The following is a 27,649-nucleotide window of genomic DNA, read 5'->3' as shown; positions in this document are numbered from 1 at the left end:
GTTTGATATTTAAGAAGATACTTATTTAATTTCATTTGTCTCTTTTTGACCCTTGTAATTTACTAATTTCAATTTAGTCCTTATAATTTACTCATGCATTTTACTAATTTAACATTTAAGTGAACTAGAATGGTTAAGATGAGATAAATACAAATGAAAGGGGGTCAAAACTTCGAACTTATTACAAACGTGTCATATAAATGAAAGATTTCCAGTGCATTCGACTAAATCATCATCTACACTAAGCTCGCGAAGTTGCTACTGTCTTTCTACGAGATCATTTCTAGCTCCTTTGAACAGGCCACCTTAGCGCGATCCCGATCGAGCTTAAATATCACATAGAGGGGGCTGTAAAATAAGCTACACAAGCCGAAAGGAATGATAGTCATCACCAGAAGACCCTTTGATAGTGCTAATGCACCTTGAGCGGAGCCGCCTGATGTCTCGAATGATTTTGGATCATAACCATAAATCTTCTCGGTAAGGTAACCTACTGCTGGTGCTGCAAATGAGGCGAACGATCCCTCGAATGCTCGATCAAATGCATAAATCATTGTGCGGTGCTTGGGTGGGACAACCTCTGCAAACATGGGGTTGTTGGCGCAAGAGGCACACCAGCTAATGCATAAGCCCATGAAGAACAGTGTGACGGCAAAAGCATTCCAGTTTTCTACAGACTGCTCGATTCGAGTAAGAAGAATCCAAGAAAAAGGAATGCCCATGAAGGCACTGAATTGAGCGCACATAACTCGGCCCGAGTCAGGGTAGTACTTGGAGATGCTGTCAGCTATGTATCCCCCTAGGAAGGAACCCAAAGCACATCCGACGGCGAAAAAGCTGTTTAACGCAGCTGAGCTGTTATTGTCGAATCCTTCAAGATAAGATTAAAAAAAAAGTATCATGTGAACAGAGAATTCATAAGTGAAGATCAGATAATTTGTTAGAATTCTGAAGGATTCTAGTGCACTGTATTCTGCTCGATCGTACCTATCAATTCAAACCACATTGTGAAGAAAACCATGGCTGTCCATGGTAATGAACCAACAATGCCTTGAAGGACAATGATCTGAAATGTATGCACTCTCATCACAGATTTCATTGCTAACCAGGAATTACTCCAGATCGAAGATACAGTTACGGTACCTTTCGGAACCAGGATGGCCCTGGAAAATATGCATTTTTTAGTAAGTTAATTTGCAAACTAGCAGAGAAAGCTGACATTTTCTTATGCAGCATCGAAGATAATCACTCGGTCGATACAGTAATCAAGAATCCATGCTACAATAAGCACCATCAGCACGTCTCAGGAATTAGGCATTAGAACAAAGAAGATTTCTTAAATTTTTTGGTTGAAACACAATTTGCATAAATAGAAGCGTAAGCAAAAGTTGGAAATGTTGTCGGCATGATCTATCCATCTATATCCGTTCCTAAGTCTTGATGCATATTTAGTCAAATATTATAACTGTAAATTTGGATGTCAAGCAAAAGAACTAAACCAAATGTCCTTCCGGAATCAGAAACTGAATCCGGAGATATGAGTATGAAGGTAAGATTGCAATAGAAATTAACCCTATGAAGAAAAGTAGATCCATTGTCAATGATAATTGGGTTTTTGATGATGAGTACGAAAAAGCTTTAAAGCCTTATATAGAACTCAAAAAGATTTCCCGTCAAGCTATGGATTTTTTAGTAATAGCAAAACCGTGTAGGCGCCGTTCTCAAATCTGACAGTGCCTCAATGATCCAGAGTCTCAGTCAATTTGCATAAAAATGGCCTCCTGAGGTTTCACCTCGCAATAACATTTTTCTAAATTACTTGTCAGCTTTTTTATTATAAAAAACTAGGACTGAAAGGATCAAAATGAATTAGCTTAGTTCACGGTAGGCAGTTCATATCGTTGAATTCAAAAGTTATCATTCCATGCTAGGTCTTAACAAGAATCAAAAATTAATTAGTGAAACTTTGCAGAACACCTTACGAGTTCCAAGTTAAATGAAGGATTACTTGGATTTTATCAAGCAACAATGGCCAACTGGGAACTGAGAAAATGCAGAAAGAATCAAGAAGAATTAGAAAAGCAGACTGATGAAACTGAATAGGTCAAAATTGTATCTTACCTTTCAGTGTCATCATCAGCACCATGAGCAGCCAAAGGATCTTTCCTAGGTTCAACAACAAACAGATATACCAGAGCTCCAATCAGCAAGCTCACTGATGCCATCATGATGAAAGCAAAACGCCATCCTGGTATTCCCCAATACTCGTGTCCAGCCATAATTGTAGCCAGAACACCACCTCCGATACCCCCTACTGCACCTACAAGGCTTAACAAGCCAAATCCAGTACCACGCACACCGTCCATATAACTATCTGCGATGAATGATTGCAGTGCAGGTATGACAATGGCCAACCCAAACCCATTTATTGCCCTCCAAAATGCAGCCTGCTCAAAACGCTGGCTCAAACCAACTGCAGCTGTGGACAAAGCCCAGAAGGCAGTACCCATTGCCAAAACAACAGGGCGGTCATGATAAAGGACTAGCACGCCTGCCACAGGACATGCTATTGACTGAACAAACTTTAGTATGAAAGTAAGGTATCCGAGCTCAATAGGACCAGCATTGAAGGCCTGACTAACTTCTTTATAAACTGCTGGTAATAGACTCTCATCGGCACGCTCCATAATAGAAGCAAGGTTGATGAGAATGAGAGACACAGAGAATCCAAATATCCTCCTTGACCTGTTTTAATAAACAATAATGTTAAGCTTTGGGTAACAATTAAACTTCCAATCTGTATTTGTTTTCTGACATGAAAATTATTCTAGTGCATATGCAGTTCATAAAAGAAGACAATGGCATGGTAGCTGACTTATTGTTGTCTAGAGCAAAAATGATCCTCCAGAAGGAAATGTTACAACTTTATAACCATAAAAGAAAACTTACTGATAGAAAGAAAATGGAAAATTTTGAAAAATAGTCCTTGATCATGTGTGGGATAATGCTTATAAAAGAGCAGTCATATATAAACAACAAGACTCTCAATTAGATGACTGAACAGCTACCCCGAGTCAATTTCGAGCACTCGGGGCCAGAAGTGATCCGAGTGCTTGGAATCCCACTCAGTCGTCACCTGGACTCGGGGTGTGCAACGTATCAGAACTGTGTATATATAACACACTAAAATAGTATAGGATGGTATTTGATGAAAGACACATAAATGTCTAAGGTAAATAAAGCTCAAATGAATCCCAATCATATGGTGTTTAGTAAACTAAAACTGAGTAATTATCTGTTAGGAGCACGGCTCAAAATTTCGTTCTCTGCCGGCGGAACGGGCGAAACTTACCATTCCGCACGCACACTGAAACCGGCACCAGGCCTGCGACGATTTCATCGTCGCAGGCACCGGAGGCGTCGCGACGTGACATTTCTGGCAGCACCGAGAGCATTGTTGGACGCTTCCAGTGGCGCCGAAAGAGTCGCGGGACACCTTCGGTGCCGCCGGAGATGTCGCCGGACTCTTCCGGCTCAGTCGGAGGCATCCGCAGGTCGCGAGCGCGTCGCGGTAGTCGATGCGTCGTAGTCGCGGGTGCGCGTGTCATGGGTGTGGCGTTACTGTAGAAAATTAACCCTAATTAAATCAAACAATTCCCACCTAACTGTGATATTTTAAAGAGACTTTCATAAACCTTAATTAAATTATCCTAATAAAATATAAAAAATATATTTAAATTTTTTAAAAAATTAATAAATTTTATTAAATAATATTCTGAAATTATTTGTACTGTTTTAAATTTTATTTTAAAATTCTAAAAAAATTATAAAAATTCTAATAAATCAAATTTATATTCTTATATATTGTTTAATTATTTTGTATTTTTTTACTATTTTAATGTTTAATTGATATTCTAAATTTTTTTACTATTTCAAATTTATATTATTTAAATTATTAAATAAATAAATAGTTAATTTATCTGATTATATATAAAATAGTATTTTGTATTAATTTATATAATTATAATTATTTAATCTGGAGATTGAAGAACTATAAAGGTTATTTAAGCAAAATATGACAAGAACCCTTGAATTTGATTCACGTCACTCCTTTTAGTATTAGTAATATAACATATTATAATATTATGATGTATCAATTTTAATTTTAGTTATTGATAGATAATTTTTTTTTAAAAAAACTATATTTAATTATTTTTTCTAACAATATGAAGTTGTTTAATAATGGTGAACTTATATAAAATCAATATATAACTTATTTTTAAATTATACACAATAAATATATTTATCTAATAATTACTATATATAAATAAAAAATACCAAAACCATATCGGCACGGCACAATACGATACCGAAACCGTATCGTTCCGGTCTGGGACCGAAACCTCAGCACGGGTGAAGATTTTAAACCTTGATTAGGAGTGTAGAATAAAGGGAGAAATATTATCCAGAAGCAAAATTTCTAAAAAAAATTATTATCCAGAAATATTATCCAGAAGCAAAATTTCTAAAAAAAATTATACAAGAGAGTTTCAATTGCCAAGTAGAATAAAGGGCAACCCGGTGCACGAAGCTCCCGCCATGTGGGGTCCCGGGGAAGGATCCATTGTACGCAGTCTCACCCTACTTTTTACAAGAGACTGTTTCTAGAATTCGAACCCGTGACCTTTTGGTCACATGACAACAACTTTACCATTACGTCAAGGCTCCCCTTCAATTGCTAAGTAGAATAGATGAACCAAAATATATGGCTTCAGAAAATCCTTAGCTTTCAGCTAGGGTTCAATTAACGGGGGTTTAAAGAGTCTCAAGTAGTGCAAATTTTATTACAATTCAACCTTCAAAGATATTTCAAGAAATTTAATAGCAGATAATATCATTGTCAATATAGTGATTAGAAGAAAAAAACAACATAGATTCTTGTTGGAAAGTGGAAACTAGTAAGAGAATAAAACTTAGATTCTTTGTTGGGAAGTGGAAACTGTTACAATATATAGTTTAGTCCTAAATGAGATGTTTTTTAACCAAGTTATGGTTTATGGTCCTATATATAATGTAAGTAGTATTCTTTTCATTGAACAATACTACGTTATTCTTCACTTGGATCACACAGTTCATTTCATCAGTTCTGGTTTTTCTAGTGTGAGGAGCATTGTGAATTGGGTAATAATAGCAGTACAACCTCTCCCTTTCTCCATGCCACTTTTCCTGCCCCTGTACGCCACTTCAAACTATATTTTTTTCAGCAAGCTTTCCTCCTTGATATCTCAGCCCCAGCATGAGCATTGTTTCCCTGTGCCTGTGCCACATAACGGCCTTTCTCTTGTAATCACTGGTTCTCCGCTCAACAGAAATTCTAAATCTTGACAAATATGGTCCATAAGTATTCATTGGAGATCTTATTTATAGCTTTTCGAAAGTGGTCTGGAGATAGTGATCATCATCCTCTATGGTTATCCTTTCAATTTAATTTAACAAGAACTCTTTCAAGGGTTTTTTTTTGTGTGATCAAGGCTTCATGAAGGAATTGAAATGCATGAAATACTAAAATACGAAAACCGTAAAACTTTCGTGTTCGCCGTCGGAAGAGCAATTACAAAATGAAGAGCTCTTCAATGGTCACAAACCAAATCCCAATAGTCTCCTTGAATGTTCCTCTTTTGACGATAAGCAAGATCAGATTTCTACTTCTCATTTCTTCCACTTGGACACAATCTCTCCCTAGAAACAAGTGAGGTATGTGGGCTATATACAAGTGACGTATATAGGCAGTTTTTGTAACTTCTACCCCATCCAACATCTCCCACTCGTCCAAGTCAAACCACTAAGACTAGTTAGTCACAAAGACTAAATAAGTCAAACTATATAAGAGTTTACTCACAAAGACTAAATCAGAACATCCAATTCATACTTAGAGAAAATGGTTCGTGCGGCAGCACACTGAGCGATAGTCGTTAAAAAGATTGTTGCATCTTACATAGCTGCTCTCCGAGTGAATAGTCTCTCTCTTGGTGGTACATATCCATTATCTAAGAAACATCCAATCTCTGGCACAACCATTATCTTGGAGATATCCATATCTTACTATTTATCCAGATTAAAAAATCTTTATTTACATCAATAGCATCTTTAATCCCTCATAATGACTATTATGTCAAGAGCATGCTCCATATTCAATATTCACAATCATTTCTATACATAACAAAAATGGATCGACTAGTGAATAACATCAAAAGATGTAAATCTATTTAATCTTCCTTTTTAGCTAGAATATATTCATTCTAAGCCGTCGCTTTCCTAGTTATGCTCCATAGACCGAATCATCCATAGCTAGAAACATACTAAAGTTGCAGTCACTAATAAAACTTTAAGTAAACAACTAAATAGTCACTTAGGGCAAAACTGAGATTAATTTATAATCTCAAGGGTCTTACATAGTGGAGAAGCAGAGATCCATTCTCCTACTACCCTTATTGTCGCAATAGCACATGTGGTATGAATCACATGCTACGAAATTATCCTCTTTATAAAAAAGAGAGTAAGCTTTCCTCAAATTTAACATCATACGGATTTTGATCTAGACATACCTAATGTTTAATCCTAAATTCAACTCATGAATTCAAATCTGACTTCCAACACGTTTAGTAAATGGTGGGTTCATTTACTTCGATCATTATTAATACATAACTAATCTTATCTTGACACAATTATCAAGACGACCTTAATTTATGAATATGTCTCTGTTCTAAGTAAGATGTCCCATAAGTGACAGTTTTACCTTTATTTGTACTTACAAACAAAGATAATTGTCCATGTGAGTGGACCAATCTCAACCTGCCAACATGTTCACTGAGATCTTATATGAATATAATAAAAACAACATATACAATAAATAAATTATGGCAAATCACACAATCAAATCACAATATCTGATTGTCAATATTGTTACATTCTACAAAGTCTTAAAGACTTTACATGTTCTCTAAGTGACTCTCTAGTCATTGGCTTAGTAAAAGGATCTACAAGTGTAGGGGCATACTCAAGAATTGCCTTCCTTTTAGCCACAATATTCTTTACAAAATTATACTTAATTTCTATATGTTTACCTTTGCTGTGAAAGTTATTGCAGCTTAACTGTCACAGGACATTGTAAATGGACTTCTAGTCCTCAACAATTTTCAAATGCTTCACAAATCTGTCCTCAGCAATCTTCATATGCTTCAGGAACCTTCTTAACCAGACTGCTTCTTGCACAGCCACTAAACATGCCACATATTTAGCTTCCATAGTTGACAAAGCTACACAAGCCTGTTTCTTACTGCTCCATGAGATGACGCTACCATTCAACAAGAACGCATAGCTTGATGTGAATTTTCTATCATCCCCAACCCAATCTACATCTGAATAGCCTTTCAGACTGTTATTTGATCCTTGAAAACAAAGACAATAATCTGTTATCGCTTTCAGATATCCGAATATCCTTTTCACCTCCTTCCAGTATCTTGGTTAAGCCAACAACATAGCTGATATCGGAACGTATACACATCAAATTACCAATAGCACTGACATATGATTTTTTGTTCATCTCAGCTATTTTCTCATGAGTTTTGGGACTCATACTCTTGCTCAAAACAGTACCTTTCACAATATGTGTATATATTACGTTGCAATTAGACATGCTGAAATGATATAACATCTTATTTATATAAGACTCTTGTAACAGATTCAAAAGTCTTTTAGAATGATCTCTAATGATTTTCATCCCTAAGATGTACTTAGCTTCTCTCATATCCGTTGTATCAAATTATGATGATAGTCACTTCTTAACTTCATTTACATATCCTATGTCATTTTCAGTTATCAGCATATCATCAACATATAATGATAAAATGACATACTTTCCTTTTTCCCTTTTCAGGAAAATGCAATGATCCTTATTGATCATCTCGAAACCATAAGATAAAATGACTCCGCTAAAGCTTATGTTTCATTGTCTTGACGCTTGTTTTTGCCTATATATAGATTTTTTATGTCTACATACTTTCTTCTCTTGGCCTTCGGTAATGAAACCTTTTGGCTGAATCATATAGATTTCCTCGTCAAGTATATTGTTAAAGAAAGCAGTTTTTACATCCATATGATATAATTCCAAGTCATAATGTGCCACAAAGACTAAAATAACTCGTATTGACACAAATTTCACTACGAGAGAAAATGTCTCTTCAAAGTCAATACCCTCCATTTGAGTAATATCCTTTTGCAACCAAACGAGCTTTGTATCTGTTAATCGATCCATTAGCTTTCCTCTTTATCTTGAGAATCCACTTATTCCCAATAGTCTTTCAGCCCAGAGAAAGATCGACTAAGTCCCAAACATGATTTTGATTCATAGACTCCATCTCTTCAACCATTGCAGCTTTCCACTTTTCACTAACTCTACATCCCAATGCTTCCTCCATAGATTAAGGTTCATCATCATAGGAGTGTCATCAATGTCTCATTCTCAATATCAAATCTCTTTTTAGGTTTGATTATACGAACACTTCTTTGTAAGTTGGGCTGTTAAGAAGTCAACTCATGACTTGGCAAATCACTTCCACTCGGTTGACTAGACTCAGGCATCCTTTTTGACACCTCTCTTGTTGATAATATCTCATCCTCCTCAAATAGAGGAACACTTTTATCTTGGCAAATCACTTCCACTCGATTGACTAGACTCAGGCATCCTTTTTGACACCTCTCTTGTTGATAATATCTCATCCTCCTCAAATAGAGGAACACTTTTATCAACATTATCTCTTGTTGAGAACTCTGTTTCGAGAAAAGTCGCATCTCTCGAATATATTTCGGAGATGGTTTCATCTTTTTACTCACCTATGAAAACATAACCTTTAGAGGTCTCAGAATATCTAATAAAGATATATTTCTTACCCTTAGGTCCTAGTTTTCCATACTTGTGAAAACTATCATGAACATAGGCAGCTAACCCCCAAGGTCTCAGATTACTACAATCTGATTTTCTGTCTTTCCATTGTTCATATGAGGTAGATGGAACTGATTTTGAAGATACTTTGTTAAGTATATAGGTTGCAGCTAATAATGCATCTCCCCAATAGGAGATTGGCAAATTGGCCTGCGTCATCATACACTTAACCATTTCAAAAAGAATCCTATTTCTTCTTTTAGCTATCCTATTTTGTTATGGAGCTCCAAGGATTGTCAGATGTCTAATAATCCCTCTATCATTACATATTGTCTTGAACATATCAAACAAATATTCCCCCCCCCCTCCCACACTATATGCGTAAAGTCTTAACTTTACATTTCGTTTGATTCTCAACTTAGTTCATATAACGAATGTGTTAGCTAGGAGCGGTATCGTTTCGACCGCGGGACAGCGGGATAAGGTGCTCTTGGATCGCTTAGGAGCAACTCGCGATGGTTAGATCGCGGGTAGGGGTACTGCCCCTAACCCCGCAAGGGGATTTGCTCCGCGATTGCGCCCGAAATCGCTAATCGGGACCGACGGGAAAAATTTACTCATAAAATCTGTAAAATTATGAAAAATTATAGAAAAATTACAGAAATATATAATTTTGAATTATATATTAATTTTGTGATAGTCATGGCCCAAAGACCCAATTCGATTGGACAATTGTGTTGTAATTCATAATACGGTCTGCGTGCCGTTATGTGATGTGAGTGCTTGTATTTTATTTTTATTTTATTTTCGCGACCTGCGCGTCGTGCCTTTCTATTATTCTGGTTGTAAATTAGATTTAGACTCGAATGTAACTCGAGTTTCAAAAATTGTAATGTACAAATTTGGAGCTGTGGAAGGTCCACTCGAGACGGAGTTACGAGGAAGGCGCGAGCAACACAAGGTGGTCAAAAGGAAGGCGCTTGAGAAGTTGACCTTAGGTTGACCATCCGATCTTCTCATTGGCTTGAGAAGATCGTAGTAGGGCCATGACTAATCATAAAATTTAATTAATTACTTATATGTATGTGATGCATGTTTAATTAAGTAGTTAATTAGTGCCTAGCGATTAGATTAGATCTAAATCGTGCACATGATGCACCCTTCGATTAGATTAGATTAGATCTATTTCGTGTATATGATACAACATCATTTAGATTAGATCTAAATCACGACAACTCAAAATGCCTACCATGCCGTGATACCTACCACTACCTCGATCGCATGATGTTGTCCAAAGCCGAGCAACACATACTATCTTGGTAGGGTGCGGAGGGACAATCTTGGTCCCTGCATCGGCGAGTACAAACTCAATTAGATTGAGTATTCCTAGTTTACTCGGTTGGATCGAGTACAACTATGTACATTCTTCCAATGGTTGAAAAGGTAGGGAAAAATCACATTTATATTAATTCTCGGGCTTAGCCAAAGCTAACTCGAGTTTTAATATAAATGCGATTTCATCCTATAAACAAGAGTTGCGTAGAGATGTAATTGGTAATCGTTACCTACCAATCATACTAAGTCTTGGCGTATTAGCCAAAGCTAACTCGAGGTTAGTATGATGTGGATCTTGTCCCGTGAATTATAGAATTCGGTGGGAGCATCATTTAGTTAAAGGCCTAATTAAATGATTAAGAATATGATACTTATTTCGCATTTATTTCTGTTGTAGAATTGTCATGACGTCGAACACGAACATCTTCTCTCTGCGTTCGTCCTTAAGAAGGACAAGCTCAACGGAGCAAATTTCCTGGACTGCGGGAGTATGAGAATAGTTCTTACTCGGGACGTGGTATGCGTTCGGGCAGCCATTCGGAGGCTCCTCACGCCACCGCCAGCGGGCGAGATGCTTAAGAAGCATCGAGATGGCGCGATTAGATGTGTCTGTCTTACGCTCATGACCACGAACTCGAGCTTGAAGCAACATGAGTTGATGAGCGCCTACGATATGGTTGAACATCTTTGTCACCTATATCAAGGACAAGTAAGGCACTGGAAGAGGAACTCAAAGAATACCGGAAGATCTTAAGAAGAAGAGAAATAAGATTTCTACTTGGGTATACATGTATAGAAGTCAACCTCTATTTCTTCATCGTGGGTATTAGATCCCGGATGTGCTTCGCACATTTGTACAAGTGCTGAGAAATAGCAGGGCATTGACGAAGGGTGAGATAGACCTACGAGTAGGCAATGGAGCACGGGTTGCTTCTATTGTTGTAGGAACTTACCATCTATCTCTTCCCTCCGAGCTTGTACTAGAATTAGATGATTGTTGTTATGTGCCTTGACTAAGAACATAATTTCGTTTCTTGTTTGGACAAGAAAGGATTTTCGTTTATAATAAAGAACAAATGTTGTTCCATCTATTTAAACGATATGTTCTATCAGTAGTGCACCTCCGATAAGACTATATTCTAGATCTTGAGAGCCTATCTATAACATAAATACCAAGAGGTTCAAGTCAAATGACACGAACCTCTGGCACTATCGCTAGGTCGTATAAATGACAAGCGCTATCCCACCATAAGGATGGTTTGCTGGACTCATTTGATTTAGAATCATACGAGATATGTGAGTCATGCCTACGAGGCAAGATGACCAAGAACCCCTTTAATGGGCATAGCGAGAGAGCGATCGATTTGTTAGGACTCATTCGTAGTGATGTATGTGGCCCTTTCGATGTCACTGCGAGAGTTATAGGTACTTCATCACGTTTACTAATGACTTTAGATATGATTATATGTACTTGATGACACGTAAGTCGAGTCCTTTGAAAAGTTCAAAGAATGAAGTACGGAACCAACGACAAGAGTATTAAGATACTTGATCGGATCGAGGTGGAGAATACCTTAGCCGTAAGTTACTATCTATCTGAGTGTGGGATTCTATCCCACTCACTCCTCTGGAACACCATAGTGGAATGGTGTATCCGAAAGGAGGAATCGTACCACTTATTAGATATGGTGCGATCTATGATGAGTCAGATCTTCCCACGTACCTTTGGGGCTATGCTCTGAACACAGCAGCCTTTATACTCAACAGTGTTCCTAAGGCCGTGATAAAGACACCATATAGGATATAGACTGGGAGAGATGCCGGTGTCTTTCGTGAGGATTTGGGGTTGTGAGGCTTACGTCGACGTCGAGTCTCGCATAAATTAGGACCCAATCCGACAAGTCTATTTCATTAGATATCCCAAGGAAATTAAGGATATTGCTTTACATTCGATCGGTGAGGTGGTTGTGGCGAGATCGGGGTCTTTAGAAAGGGACTTTGTTTAGAAAGACTAGTGGAGAGCGTTCGATCTTGAAGAAGTTCGAGATGCGAACAATAGCACTGATGGAAGTTGAATCGAACCACAAAGTGTTGTGGATGATGTTGTTCCACAAAGAGAGTTGAGGAACAACAACGAGTTCAAGTAGATATTCCTCTTCGCAGGTCCGATAGGGTACGTCGTCACGAGAGATACTCATTTCTCTTATCGACCACGATGACGTTGTGCTCATAGAGGATGAGCCTACCACCCATCGGAAGCTGTGATGAGAGAAATGGCTAGAGGCCATGAGATCCGAGATGGAATCCATGTACACCAACCAAGTTTGGACTTTGGTTGATCCACTGAAGGGGTAAAACCCATAGGGTGCAGTGGGTCTTTAAGAGAAAGACGTGGATGGACTTATTTATAAGGGTCGCTTGGTAGCTAAAGGTTTCAAGCGATTCATGGTATTGACTATGATGAGACCTTTTCTCCGATGCGATGTTTAAGTCCATTCGGATCGTACTTGCTATTGCGACCTACTATGAGATATGGCGAATGGATGTCAAAGCGTTTCGAATGAAACACGCTGAGGATGTGTACGTGACACAACCCGAGGGTTTTGTAGATCCACATCATACTAGTAGAATCTGCATAAGTCCATTTATGGACTAAGCAAGCTTCTCGGAATCTTCGATTCGATGATGCAATCAAACAGTTTGGTTTCATCAAGAGCGAAGACGAGCCTTGGTCTTCAAGAAGGTTGTAGGGATATAGTTGTCTACCTCGTATTGTATGTGGATGACGCTACTCATCGTTGGAAAGAACATCCACGTCTGTCAAGGACCGACTAAGGAGTTGCTTCTCGATGAAGGACTTAGGTGAGGCATCCCGTATTCTAGGATACAGATCCATAGAGATAGATCTAAGAGATTGTTTGGCTGAAGTCGAGTACATACATTGACAAGTACTCCTTCGGTTTGCCATGCAGAACTCCAAGAAGGGATTTCCGCCCACGGCGTGAGTCTTCGAAGACTCAAGGTCCCTCTTAGAGAGGAGAGACCGCACGTGGATCGATCCTTTATGCTTGACCGTAGGATCGATCGTATGCGCCATCTTATGTACTCGACCGATGTCTCGTATGCTTTGTGCATGACGAGCAGATCCAGGTGAAAGTCATTGGATAGCGGTTAAGAATATTCTTAAGTACTTGAGAAGGACTAAAGAATATTTCTTGATATATGGAGGCGATGATGAGCTAGTAAAGGGTTACTGAATGCTAGCTTCAAGACCCAGGATGATTATAGATCGTGATCGGGTTCGTATTTTGCATTAATAGTGGTGTTGTCATTGGAAGAGTTCGAGCGAGGATACGATGGTGATTCTGCGAAATCATTCTTTGCGTCGAGGCGTGAGGCGATTTGGATCCGCAAGTTCATCTGAACTTGGGGTGGTTCTAGCATTCTTGACCTCATTGAGCTCTATGTGATGGAGCTATAAGACGAAGGAACCTCGCTACACCGGACCAAACACATACTACTGGCCCATCTCATTCGAGAGATCGTGAGAGAGGAGATGTGAAGATTCTTGATACCTTGAGGCTAACATCGCAGATCCTTGACCAAGACTTTGGCGGGAAGAGCATGATGGTCACTAGGTCATTTGGGCTTAGAGCCTGTTTGATTAGTGCTGGTGGGAGATTGTTAGCTAGAGTTAGAGCCAATCATTCATGATTGTATTTTGGACTTATCGTATCATATTCTATATAAATAAAGGCATTTGGATTTTGATTATTGGTGGCCAATAAACTAAGTATAATAATGTCCTCGAGTAGATGGTTCTCACTATATTAATCGGTTAGTTGAACCGATAGTGAGATGATATAGGAACACTACTCTTAATCATTCTGAACATTCAGTGACAATGTTAATGCGATAAGACTAGCATGTAAGTCAACTCGATGACTTGATCTCAGTCATGGATATAGAGATATCAAGTTGACACGTGGGTATACATTGGAGAATGTATATTGAATGACCCGCCGTGAGAAAGTATCGTGGATCGTTATATGAGTGTCATATACTTTCTCAGCTATTAGTATGACTACTAGTCCTTGGACCGAAGTCACCATGGATCCCCATAAGGGGTTATGTACTTTGGTTTCGTCGTCACCCGTAACTATAAAGGCGATTATTGGGTATATAACAAATTACGCAGAGGGATGTGATGTAGATGGGATCTATCCTCCTATATGACGAGAGACATCGGTATTCTCGATAGAGTGAGACCACGAAGTCATGCCCAAATGAGTCGATATAGGATATTGAGCTCATTTGATTTAGTGAGTCTACTTGAGTTCAAGATTTAGATTGGTCGGGAGGATGATACATGCCTACGCGTTGATCGATCTAGATGTCAGGATAGAAGGACATTTGTCATATTTTGAGAGTCACGATTAGTAGTCACAAGGTGATGTCGGATCTCGACATTCTTGTAACTCGGGTAGTAATGATGTGTTGCTAGATACCGCTCATTACTTATGCTCTAAATGGGTTTAGGGGCATTGCCAACATTACAAGAACCTATAGGGTCATACACTAAGGACAATTAGATGGAGATTAGGTTCATATGATGAACCAAGAGGATTAGATTCATTTGATGAATTAAATTGGATTAAGAGTAATCCTAATTGGGCTAACTTGAGTTCGACTCAAGTTGATTCATGTGTTCAATGAGTCTAATTTAGATTTTGACTCATTGAATCAATTTAATTAAATGAATTAGATTCATTATATTAAGTTGGCTTGAATCAAATGGTTGGATTCGATCAACCATAGAAGAGATTTGGTCAAGTTTGACTTGACTTGAGAGGAAGATTAAAAGTCAAGTTTGACTTGACTTTATGCCACCTCATTGGTGAGTTGGCATTGATGTGGACCAATGATGTTACTCCACATCATCATGGGTGTCACCTCATGGAAGTTACAAAGTCATTCTCTTTAATGGCTTCACATTAATTGCAATTAATGCAATTAATTTGGGGTTACACATGGAGAAGTGGCCGGCCACATTTTTGAATGAAATGGATTCATTTTTCATTCAAGTTGTATTATTGCATCTTCTTCCTCTCAAGCTCTCCCTCTCCTCCTTCCTTGGCCGAACCACATAGGTGCTAGCACACCTTGATTTTTGGTCACCTCCACCTAGTGTGTTCGTGTGGATACGTGTAGAGAGTTGTCTACATTGACAACTTCGAGATCCGGCATACCTAGGACGAGCGGGATACGCAAAAGGGCACGCAACAATGGTAAAGATCTTTATCATGTAGATCTAGAAGTTTTGTAACTCGTACTCGTATGTTTTCGAATTTTTCTTCGCACGAGATCCGTTGGCTAGGGTGATTCGGGGTTTCCGCGACGCGAAAAAGCGGTTTTCGCGGCCCGAAAAACCCAACAGAATGAAGCAATCCAATACTTCAAATTTATGAGAAATCAAATACACATGACCGAAACGAAAGAAATCAACAATAAATGTAATGAAACAAGAAGCTCCATGTCTAGCCTTCACATTCATTAGATCACACGAATGAATTAATGCAATGGTGACTCGACTCTATTAGACTTACCAAAAGGTTTCTTAGTTGGTTTTCCAGCAAGACAATGCTCACATATAGACAAGTGAATCTTAGCCCGAGTGCCTAATAGACCCTCTTTAGCCAATTGATTTATACGTTATTATCCTATGTGTCCTAATCTATCATGCCAAACTGATATGCATAGATCATATACACTTTTATGCATGTTTTGACGTACATTCATGTACTTTATTTGTGCATTTCTATACCTCTTATCATACTTTCAACATAATTACTCTTTTTTGTCGGAGATCTGCGTTTTGTGTGTTTTCTATTGTCACTTTTGGGGCGAAAACAGCGCTCGTAGACGATCTGAAGAGCAAACGAGGACAGAAGACTCTGGCCGTGTGAATCCACACGGCCGTGTCAAAGAAGTAGAGAAGGAAAAGGCCATGGTCGTGTGTCTTCACACGACTGTGTGGCCTACTAGAGGAAGAGCAGAATACGGCCATGTGACTTCACACGACCGTGCCACCTGTCCAGAGACCAAGCAAGACACAGCTATGTGAATTCACACGGTCGTGCCACCTAACCCGAAGCTAAGAAGAAGGTGGCCGTGTGGATACCACACGACCGTGGCACAGGTCATGCCAGATTCGTGCCCAACACTATATAATGGGATCTCTTTCCCTTTTCAAGAGGAAGAAGGTTCTCCCTTTGGGAGATCCATCTTGGTGACGATCTACGTTCTCCACACTCTCCGTTCGACGATCCGAGGTTGTTTCCAACATCACATCGATTCCGTAAGCAAAGGATTAAATATAGAGCTCACTCGATGCAACCGAATAAGCATTCTTCTCCCTTCTTCTTCTTGTTGGGTTTGGATGCTTTCAATCCTTATGTCTTTGGATCATTTTCTTCTTACCATGGAATAGATCTATTATTTTATGATTAAGGGAGTAATTGAGGTATGGATTGATGTAAGAACTCATGGATATGCCAATTTCCTATCTAGATGACATTATCATGCCTTGTATCTATTTGATCTTATGTGAATTTGTTGTGCTTGAACTTAATTCTTATGTTTGATTGGATGTTTGTGTGGAATTGCTGATCCCGTAGAGGGGATGCCCTAGATTGTATGACCGAGGGGTCCTAGTGACAAGGGTAAACCGTTTCAGGATGTTTAGGGAAGCACCTTAAAAGGAAAAGCAAATCCCCATAAAGAAGTAGGGAATTGCACATAATTGTTATCTTTATCTCTATAGTTAATTGAGTATGAGTGTGTTCTTTTGATTTATGACCGAGGGCCCTTGACAGGGGTGACTCGTTACCGAAGATCATAGGAATGACTTCTGTTTAATAGCAAGGGATATCGATCCAAATAGCATGCCGACTTAACCACTGCATGGGAGAGCCGGTAATAAATCTAACTTCCTACAAGTACATATTAATTGAGGATAGCAATTGGTGGACCATGATATATTAATAAACATCACAATGAAACCGAACCCCTAGAACATTTCCCCAAGCCAAGTTTCCTCCTCTCTCTTTCCTCTTCTCAATCTATTTCCCTTTACTTAGCGCGTAACTTTTAACCGTCAATTATTTAGCTAATTCTCTGTGAGAGATCATCACTGGTGCTTATAATCAGCCCTGTGGGTTTAACGATCTTTTATATTACTGATGACGTAATCATGCTCTTGCGGTAGCGTAACACAAACCTCATTAATTATACCTGCATCACTAGTTAGAGCAATGTTCGAAAAACAATCCTTAATAGCACAATTAACATCTAGTTCTACATCAAGAACGATAAAACTATTTGTTTAAAAATCATATTCAATTAATATCAAATCAATCTTAAGTTCAACATATCGGCTGTAAAAATTAATACAATACCCTAAATCAAGAAGACATGTAACAGAAACAAGATTCGGTCAAATTTCAGGAGCATACAGGATATCATGTAGAAACAAAACACTACCACTATGGAGGTTGAGTTTGCAAGTGCTGACTCCTTTGACTTCAACCTTGAATTATTTACCACATAGATCCATTTGTTGTCAGCTGGAACCCGACGGTACTCTACAAATGTAACTCACTTCCGAGTTACATGGTTGGTTACTCTCGAATCTATAATCCACAAAAGATAAGAATCAGCTAACAATACTAAACTAGCAACAAAATGCTTAAGAAAAGAAGATGTACTTAGATTTACCTTTTTCGGCTCAGTGCACTCCCGAACGAAGTGACCTTTCTTATCACAATTAAAGCAAGTCAACTTGCTTTTAGGTTTCACTCCAATCTTCTTTCCCTTCTTCTTGATTATACCTGCCCCACAGTATCAGCTTCTTGCTTCTTTCCCTTCCCCTTCTTAAATCATTTTTTTTTCTTAGATCCAGATGATCCAACAAAACCGATGGCCACATAGGCCAATCCAAAAATCCTTGGGGATTCTCTTTCTCCACCTCCAATTCTACATGGTGTGAGACATCAATGAAAGTCTTGATACTTTTACTATAAGTTAGGGTTTGCTTCATGGTCTACAAGAATTTGAAACGGAACGAATAACTGTTTGAACTTGTTATACATTGGTCAACTCATGACCAGCAATTTTAAACTTCTGAATCATGTTCGACGTCTCCTTGAGATGTTGAACCATCGAAACATTCGGACGCTTCTTGTAACTGTTAAACTTGATCGTCAGCTATAGAAGCTTGCTCAGACTTACTCCACTATATTTCTCCTTAAGGACTACCCAGACTGCGTGAGCCGAAAGATACGACTCATACTTAAAAGTTAGGTCATCAACCATTGAACTAAACAATATGCCCTTTGCAGTGGAGTATTTTTTCTTCCATGCCTTATAGGCATCAAGATCTTGTTTGCTATGTGCAGTGGGATCATCTATAGGTTCTACCATAACCTGATTTATAGCTTCAAGAACTTCTTGTTCTTCAAGTACATACTATATATCCTGAGGTGCTAGATTTTATAGTTTTCTCCATTAAGTTTTTCTCCCATATTGAGTTCAGCTATACTGTTCTAGGTTGCCATAATCTACCATAAATAAACAAATTATTTAGATATTCATTATATATTACATGTACGTAATATTTTATCAACTCAATATAAATTTGAATTAGTTTACAAAATCAAGTGATAATTATATTTCCACTCATTATTTGTATTTTCCAATCTGACTATCATTGATGGATTATATTGCATACACCCCATCTAGTGAACTTCATCATTATTCACCTTTTTCTTTAATTAAATGAACTAATCATTTATAATTATAATCATAATGAACTAATCAAAGAGTATCTGCATTAATCATTTATCATGCATTATGTAGAGTAATAAGCATAAATATACATATGAATGAACATCTCATTAACATAAATATGTTGCATATTGTTAACATATAACAAACTCACCTAACCTAAACGGACTAATACTGTTTATACGCAACAACAGTAACAATAACAAAACTCTAACAAACTAGATAGGTTAACACCACTCCACTAGGACAGACACTAGTGTAGCAACCAACATTATCTCTTTCAACCTGGACTTATTTGGGGCAATCTCGGGTAGGACAACTTCAAGATTCTCCATTGGATCTACAATCGGATCCTCTTCAAGAACTTCCTCAAACTTTTCAGGATCCTCTTCATCCATATGGTGAAGCAGTTCCTCACATAACTCTGAATATGTGAAGCATTCTTTATGGTGCCCCCATACAGTCTACTACCACCTTGGGATACACCGACAATGAATGTATCAAAGCCCAAATTCAGTAATTGTCGAGGACGGGAAACGCTTCCCGCTCAAGTTTCTAGAATAATCCATCGAGCCATCAAATGTGTCCATCGACTCCATAAACAAGGTTATACTCGATCTCCTGAATTTGCTCTCGTCGCTCATTTCGTCGCACTTCATGATGAGTTAAGGTGGTAATCATCCGTGTCATATGTAAATTAAAATTAAATAAGTCAGTACAAAACCGACTAACCAGTACAAAACCGGCTTAATTCAATTTATACATATATAGAACCAACATTATTAATCAAGAATAAATAAATCTTCTCGATTTTCAGGAGTCTAAGTCGACTGAACCCATTAGACCGGTCGATTGGGAATCCAAATCCTAAGCTTGATCCATTGTCCTCGTTAAAACTAATCTAATTAGACAGGGATCTTCTATACCTATGTTTTGCTATTATTGAATCTAAGCTCATTTAAGTCAATCTAAAACTTATTGATCAAACTCAGCTCCGTTTGATCAAACCAATACCTATTGGATTAAGTCTGACCCATTAGAATAAGTCTAACCCATTTTATCAAATTTGACCCAATAGAACAAATTTGGTCATTTGATCATATCTGATCCAAGCCCAATTAATTAATCTTTGGATTAGACCAATTCTGATTTGGACCAAACTGGTTTAGTTAAAACAACTAATGGTTTGACCAAGACCAGGGTGTAAGTGAACCAAATTGGTCTTGTTAAACCAACCTAGTCTAGTTCAATGAACTAGTTAGTGATCTAATAAGCCCAATTACAATTAATATCCATGTACATTAAAAAAATAATTAAAGGTTTTTTTTTCATAATGGTGTTATGCCATGCATAAAAAAAAATGTGTTTTTTAAACATACATTTAAACAAAAAAAAAAAAGTAACCAAACTGATTTTTTTATATATCAATTTTTTTCTCAAATAGTAATTTTGTTCGACTTTCTTTACTACGCCCACGCCACAAGTCGCTTCCACACAACTACGACAGCGGTCGCCTGCCACGATGGCCAATCACCTGCCTACTAGGGCGGTCGCCGATCCTTTCCGGCGATGGACTCTCTTGGCCCGACGACGACGCTATTGGCCGTTAACACAAAAAAACTACAAGACACTATTTTCAGCTCACCCCCAGCCACTGGAACATCGCCGGCCAAACGGGAAACCTTCTCTGGATCTAGTATGTCGTTGTCGACATACCTCTGTGACACGAGCCTGGCTCCGGCCACGATTTCCCTGCCTGACATAGCATGCTGCTCTGTAGCAGTGATGTCACCGGCAAGCAACTCGGTGGCTTACCCTATTACCGATTTCGGAGGAAATTTCCGTGGGTTTGGCTGCTTCGTTCAAGGCCTAGCGAAGGTCGCAGATCACAACTCAGTCGTGGTTTTGCCCAGTGACATATTGTGATTTTAACAGTGCAGAAAAGAATTTTCAAATGCATAGGAATCATGCATTCCAATCTAATGGTTTGATACCAATGAAGGAATTGAAAAGCATGAAATACTAAAATACAAAAACAATAAAACTTACAGTGATCTGCAAGGATGAATCCTGTTATTCGTGCTCGTCGCCAGAAGATTCGAGCTCACCGTCGAAAGAGCAATTACAAAATGAAGAGCTCTTCAATGGTCGCAAACCAAATCCTAATAACCTACTTGGATGTTCCTCATTTGACGATAAGCAGGATCATATTTCAACTTCTCGTTTCTTCCACTTGGATGCAACCTCTCCTAGAAACAAGTGAGGTATGCGACTTCTCCCATGCCCAACACTTCAGTAGTACATCAAGTTCTCATGGAGATAACCCTCTCCTACCTAAGGGTTCATCTATGATTTTAGGGTGAGATTAAAAATTTTATTTCTTTTTTATTCATGTTTTAGATATATATATATATTCAAAAGAAAATAATGTTGACCCCACCTAATGGGATAAGGCTTGGTTGATGTTGTTGTTGTATTCAAAAGAAAATATGCCCTAGTGTTGAACTAAGGGTATTCTTGTATGCAAGCATATTTGAGATTCAAGATATAGAAAAATGTGTTGGTCCAATCGACCTCATTTTGATGTTATTTAACAATATGTTTAATGGAGCTTGGTCAAGGTTGACATAGTCAATTGAGAAGTCTAATCAGGTCAGGGTTGATCAAATGACTAGCAAGTGGTGAGTAGTCTACCAAGCGACTAGCAAGTCCAAGCAAGTCACCTTGACCTGATGCTTGTAAGAGGAAAATTCTAAGGAGAGATAACCCTAGGTACTTAGGAGAGGTAACCCTAGGTAAAGAGGAAAACCCTAGGTAAAGAGTAAAATCCTAGGGGAAGGTAATCCTAGATAATGAAAAGTCTTGGAGGAGTGAACTTTAGAGCCAGGCAATGGAACCTTAGAGGAGGTAACCCTAGGTACCTAGGGGGAGGTAACCCAAGGTAGTGAGAAGTCTTGGAAGAGTAAACTCCAAGCATGTGTGACCGCGATCGATAAGACCAGTGAATTTTGGTAAACCTAAGTATAGTTTTACCAATATTATTTTGCACTACTATTTGTTATTGTGCTAATTTAGAATTACAGAAAAAGTCTTAGTGGATCAGGCATTCAGACACTGGGCAGAGAAAGTCCAAACAGATTTAGAGGACTAGATGTTTGACAAATGAGTGAGGTAAGCTCCTGGAGGGAGTGCAGTGAGGTTGTGTCCCATAAGGGACAAACTTTAGATGCTGATCCAACTAAAGAAAAGGATGGAGGTTTCTACGTTGAGATCAGCAAAGTCCTTACTATCTTGTTTATACATTAATATATCCGGATAACTCTATTTTGCAAAAGCACTATTATTATTGTATTTGTGCTAAATCTGTTTTACAGATAAAACTGAGTTCCAAGTTGACCAAGGTTCGATCAACCGAACCATAGGATTGGTCGACTGATCAAGCCAAAATGGCATAACTTGCGAACTTGGCAAACAGGCAGATCGGTCGACCGATAATGAGAATAAGTCGAGTGAACCCAAAATGGAAGTTACAGGAGATCGAATCTTCGCTGGAATGGTAATTCAAGTGTTCAGTCGACCGATAGGCTTTATTAGTCGATTGAACAATGAAAATCACAAGATTTCGGATCAACGTAAAGAAAGAAGGCACAAGGTTCAGTCAACCGATAGAAGTATCAGTTGTAAGATACGATACTTAAATAATAAGTGTTATTAGAGAAATAATCTTATAACATTTTCTGTGATTTTTTAGAAATTTTTTGAGATTTAAATGGAGTCTGTATGATACGTTTTAAAGGGATTGATCTATTAGACTTAGGGAAACCTTGTTTGGAATACCCATTTAAGTAGGAGTTGATTGACTTAATTTAACCAAAGGTTATATTTGATTAACCTAGATATAAAATCAAAACCTAAGTCCTTCCCCTCATTTCTCCCAATCCTTCATCCTCCCCAACTCCTCGCGCCACCGCCTGACGTCGCACGATCCATTGTCGCTAGCCCCTCTCTAGCCACAAGCAAGACATCGCCCTTTACCTCTCCTCCCTGAACGATGGTCCCGAACAGAGGTCGATCAACGTGTCGGCTGCCGGCAAGCTACACCTCCCCGTGCCCTAATCACTATCTCCTCCCGATTCACCGCCTATGCCCTAATCTTTGCTCTAGATCGCTGACCGCCGACCCCGACCCTTCACTTAAGGCCAAATCAATGTCGTAGTCGATCATGTGAGAGCCGTCGATTTCATATGCGTCGATGCCCTTTGGCTATGCCAAGCTCGGACAACCATTGTCGTCGCTCTTACCGTTTATGCCGAACCCAGCTAGCGTTCGTTGCTAACCTGAGGCCGCCACTGTCCTTAAGGCAATCGCCTCCCTATTTCCTATTTTCAGTCGAGCACAGCCACTCCATCTAGTAATTTCACCGCCCTTCATCGGATTTGGACAACTTTCATTATATCTGGATTGCAACTCTTCTGGCAATTTCAGACCACTATTAAGCCGCTATCGGTGAGTTCGGGTAAAGGATTAATTAACGTTGGATTAAATCCTATTTGCTTCAATTGATAGAGTGAAATGCCTGAACAACAGTGATAGTATTGTATGATATTAAGGGAGATTGTCGGTGACCGTTTAGACGTTGATATGTACCCTAAGCTAAAGAAGACGAACATGGATCTCAATGGGATCACTCAGAGGTTGCTCTATCAAGGTCCTTATTTGATGCTTGTGCATTTCCTATGTTAGATTGTTTCAGTCTCGTGATTAGAATTGTGGATTAATATGAATAATTGATGGATTAAGTGGATTGGGGTTAGTGAGATGTTGATCAATGTAAGTGGATTAATAGGATGATATATTGATTTTAAATCCTTAGTTTTGCGTCGTATTCTGTATTGGTAGGATTCAAGCTGGATGTGATCTCATGGACTTGAAGACAATTGGAACGAACTACAAATAAAGGCGGGTACTTCTTGCCTTACTTCTTTAGTACTTTGACCTTAGTGCATGAGCTATATTTGGATAGTTGCTGAATTTACCTTGACTCTACTCATATTTTACCTGAGTTTGATACTTACATGCTTGACCTTAGATATGATCGTTTTGATATCTATACAGTCTCTCGTTGTTATCCATGATATTTAGTAAATACTAGATACCTTGTTTACTCGCATTGATTGCTGTATATACATGTACTCTGTTAAGCATACTGATTTTACTGTAGCATAGTTGATTGCTATATATATCTGTGGTGATGACTATTCGCATCTTGCTCATCATATCATTGTATGCATGTCGACAACTATGTCTCCCTTGTAGTTGAGAGAGTCGTTGGCCAGAGACGCACACTCAACCACTTAGGGGTAGTGGTAGCTGAAGTATATGTCGTTTGTCCTGTCATGCCTACTCGGCCACTCATGGATATTGGTAGTTGGAATTGCGAGCAGCAGGGGCCCCGTTGTTATATAGCTAGTCAGCTACTATGCAAATTGTCCACTCGGTCATTCAAGAGTAGTAGTAGCTAGAGTGTTGTACAATTGTCATTGTCCCGACCTCTTGACCACACAGGGTCATGGTAGCTAAGGGGTGGGCAGGAGTGACCATGCCATGCATATGCATATGATATTGTGTTTGCATATATTGTTGATTTATTGTATCTGTATGTCTGTGATATGTTACATATGATTGAAATATGTCTGTTGCATGTGCATCGACATTGGTTTACTTATTGGCAGTATGTATATGTCATATATATTGCTCTTGTAGTTATGAGCAGTATTGTTGCAGATCCTCACTTACACCTAACTTTCTATTACTTAATATATGAATTCAGGTATGGATATTTACTATGATGTCACTATTATTCTTGCTATTATTTCCCCATGAGACTATATACCTTTGAATCTCTAGATATATTATGTTCATGCACTATCTGTCTTATACCGCTGAGTCATTTAAACTCACCACCCCTATTTGTACTTTTATTTTCGCCAAGTAACAAGTAGATGGTACAAGGTCACTTGAAGTATCCTGATTGACAATCCCACGTCACATCCGAGGATGATTTTCTAGTTTTGCTTCCTGCTTTATTTGCATTATGAATTTGTGGACTTGTTGTAATAATTTGACTCGATTTTGGAGTTTAGCTCTTTGAATCTTGTATTTGCTTTGTTGTTGTTGTGCCAAGTCGGGCCGGCTTGCAATTAGTTGTTTTAGTTTATATATTTTACTTTATGTCTTCCACATGTTTTTATTCTAACCGTGTGGGCTACATATTATACTGCGTCGTTGTGTTTAATTCTAGTCGTGTGGGTTGTAGATACTATACTTGTACTACCTTGTGACATTGTATCCAAGTTCTATATGTTGTTATAAGGGTGGAGATGTTGTCCATTTGTCGAGCAGGGACTCCTCGGGACATGACATTAGTATACCTAAAGGATCAGTCGACCGAACTCTGCCTATAAAAGAAGCCCTCGAGAACCGAGCTAGACACAACTCTCTCATCCGATCTACATTGCTCTTGTTGTGACTGTCTGTGCAAGCTTCGACAACTCTGCTCCGACAACTCTGCTCCAAGGAATTCTCCAACAACTATGCTACATCTCTACTTAATTGTTGTTGGTAACTTTAATATTGTCTTGCACTTATTCTTTGAAGATAGTAGAACTGTTACTATCATCATATCATACTTGTACAATCTTGCTTCTTCAGAAGAACTAATATTAGTATTGCCCAACGAAAGCGGTCAAAGATCGCGGGCTTTGGAGTAAGAGTCGTCTGAGCTCCGAACCAAGTAAAAATAACCGAGTCTTTAGTGCTACTTTCTTTTTATTTCCGCTGCAATTCTTACTTGATTCGATTTTATGTTAATCATAAAGAAAATATTTTTAACGAGATTCCTCCCTCATCCAACAAAATGTATAAGAGCACTTTTGCTCAATTGATTTTCTAGTGAATATTCTGTGAGGATGGCTCACACCAAACATGACACGAGCCATGTAGTAGGAAGGGTGTCCAAACCAAGTTAAAAAATTATGCTAGTACTAGTTGTTGTGTTTTTCATTTAAATTCCTGCTGCATATTTCACACATCATCTATAAATGCATTTGAATATAACAATTGTCTTGAGTTTGTGATTGCGATGATTTGTCATTATCTATTCACTCCCTTCTAGTCGTGCCTTCACATTCCAATGGAATGAAGGCTCCCTGAAACTGAATCTTAAATCTAACTACCGAGACCGTTTGTGGTCATTCGCCTCTAGTTATACTTGTACTTATGGATCTAAAATTGTTCCCAATTCGACTAAATAAAAGCTAGAAGCCAAAAATATATTTACCCTACCTAACCAGCAGAACCTTTTCTTTAGCTTCCATAGGATGATGATGAGAGAATTACAAACACCTTAAGGTAAATAGAGAATTTCAATGACCATCTAAGAATAATTTTGAGATGGAAACAAAACTTCATCTGGTTTCATTTAAATTCCTCAGATTATGAGAATGTGCTTTATTATATTGGAATGACTTTCTCACGCGTCAAGCATCATCTAAGAAGGATAGATTGTCTTTTGTGCATTCAAACTTTCCTAATTTTCAGTATGCCAACAAACTCATCCATTTACAGCTACATCAAAATAGATTAAAGGGCACTGCTATGTGCTTTTTCTGGTATTGAAGGATGAAATTATAGCCTAACTTTTGAATTAAAACCTTCTCCACTTCCGTAGTGATGCCCTATCCTTTTTGGTACATTCCTTAAACGTAAATGCATCTGAATCAACCAACAAAGTAATTGAACATGCATATAAATCCACTGACACCATATTTGCAATCCAACTAACTTAAATAGACTCGACAGCATAAAGCACACTCCGCAAGAATGCTATGCAACAGCAAGCTGCATAGTTTCATGTTCTTACGAAATAATTAGTCAAAATCAACTCATTAATGCCATAGAATCTTCCCTGGCGTCAAAAATTCCAACTTTAGCTGGATCATATATCAGCAACTTAATTCCAATCCATCTCAACCAACAAAGAAACATTTAAAAAAAAATGAAAGAAGCATTACGCAGTTGCTCCCATTTAAACTTTGGGGCTTTAAATCAGCATCAAGATTCAAGAACAATCACTATTTTCGCAAATCCAATCAAAAGGAAGTCAACATTCTTGAGGAGAGTCGTAATAATCCAAAGCAGATTAGAAAAACAAACTGAAACATGTAAAAAGGGCGAGAGATGTAAGGACGAATTACTTCATTTTGCCGGGGGTGAAGGAGGATACCCCGCAAGGCGAGGAACAAGCTCTGTGCCTCATAAGAAGCTTCAAAACGAGGACTTTGAAGGGAACAAAAAAAAAGTTAGCTGAGTTGCGACGGCAACGCCTACGAAACCGCTCCGACCTATTCCATGGCGATAGATTTGGGTCTCGAGATCGGAGACGGCAAATAAAAAAAAAAAAAAAAGAGAGAAACGACAATCGAGGAAGAAACCGTAGCACGACTTGGAAATACTGATTTGTTAATTAAC

The 27,649-nt window shown here is 38.4% G+C and overlaps 1 protein-coding gene across 3 annotated transcripts; it reads right to left on the bottom strand.

Moving 5' to 3' along the window:
- Positions 1-120: 120 nt before the first annotated feature.
- On the bottom strand, positions 121-27,649 carry LOC122019796 (putative glycerol-3-phosphate transporter 2). 3 transcript variants are annotated; one of them, XM_042577327.1, is made up of 5 exons: positions 27,376-27,649; positions 17,819-17,967; positions 2,122-2,745; positions 988-1,163; positions 121-871 (listed from the first exon to the last, which is right to left on the bottom strand). In XM_042577327.1, the coding sequence occupies exons 3-5, from the start codon at positions 2,685-2,687 to the stop codon at positions 270-272; spliced, it is 1,344 nt and encodes a 447-aa protein (XP_042433261.1). In that variant the 5' UTR covers positions 2,688-2,745; positions 17,819-17,967; positions 27,376-27,649; the 3' UTR covers positions 121-269. The 3 variants fall into 3 exon arrangements, with proteins under 3 accessions (XP_042433261.1, XP_042433260.1, XP_042433259.1); XM_042577326.1 differs by lacking the exon at positions 27,376-27,649 and adding an exon at positions 18,053-19,212; XM_042577325.1 differs by lacking the exon at positions 17,819-17,967.

Source organism: Zingiber officinale, chromosome 9A (genome assembly GCF_018446385.1).
Source record: "Zingiber officinale cultivar Zhangliang chromosome 9A, Zo_v1.1, whole genome shotgun sequence".
Lineage (NCBI taxonomy): Eukaryota > Viridiplantae > Streptophyta > Magnoliopsida > Zingiberales > Zingiberaceae > Zingiber > Zingiber officinale.
This window is presented reverse-complemented; position numbering and strand designations above follow the sequence as displayed.

Coding starts and splice junctions, on each gene's coding strand:
- LOC122019796 (XM_042577325.1), bottom strand. CDS start 27,437: ATGAGGCACAGAGCTTGTTCCTCGCCTTGCGGGGTATCCTCCTTCACC. Junction 2,746..27,375: donor TTCACCCCCGGCAAAATGAA/GTAATTCGTCCT, acceptor TTATTAAAACAG/GTCAAGGAGGATATTTGGAT. Junction 872..987: donor AATGTGGTTTGAATTGATAG/GTACGATCGAGC, acceptor CTTATCTTGAAG/GATTCGACAATAACAGCTCA.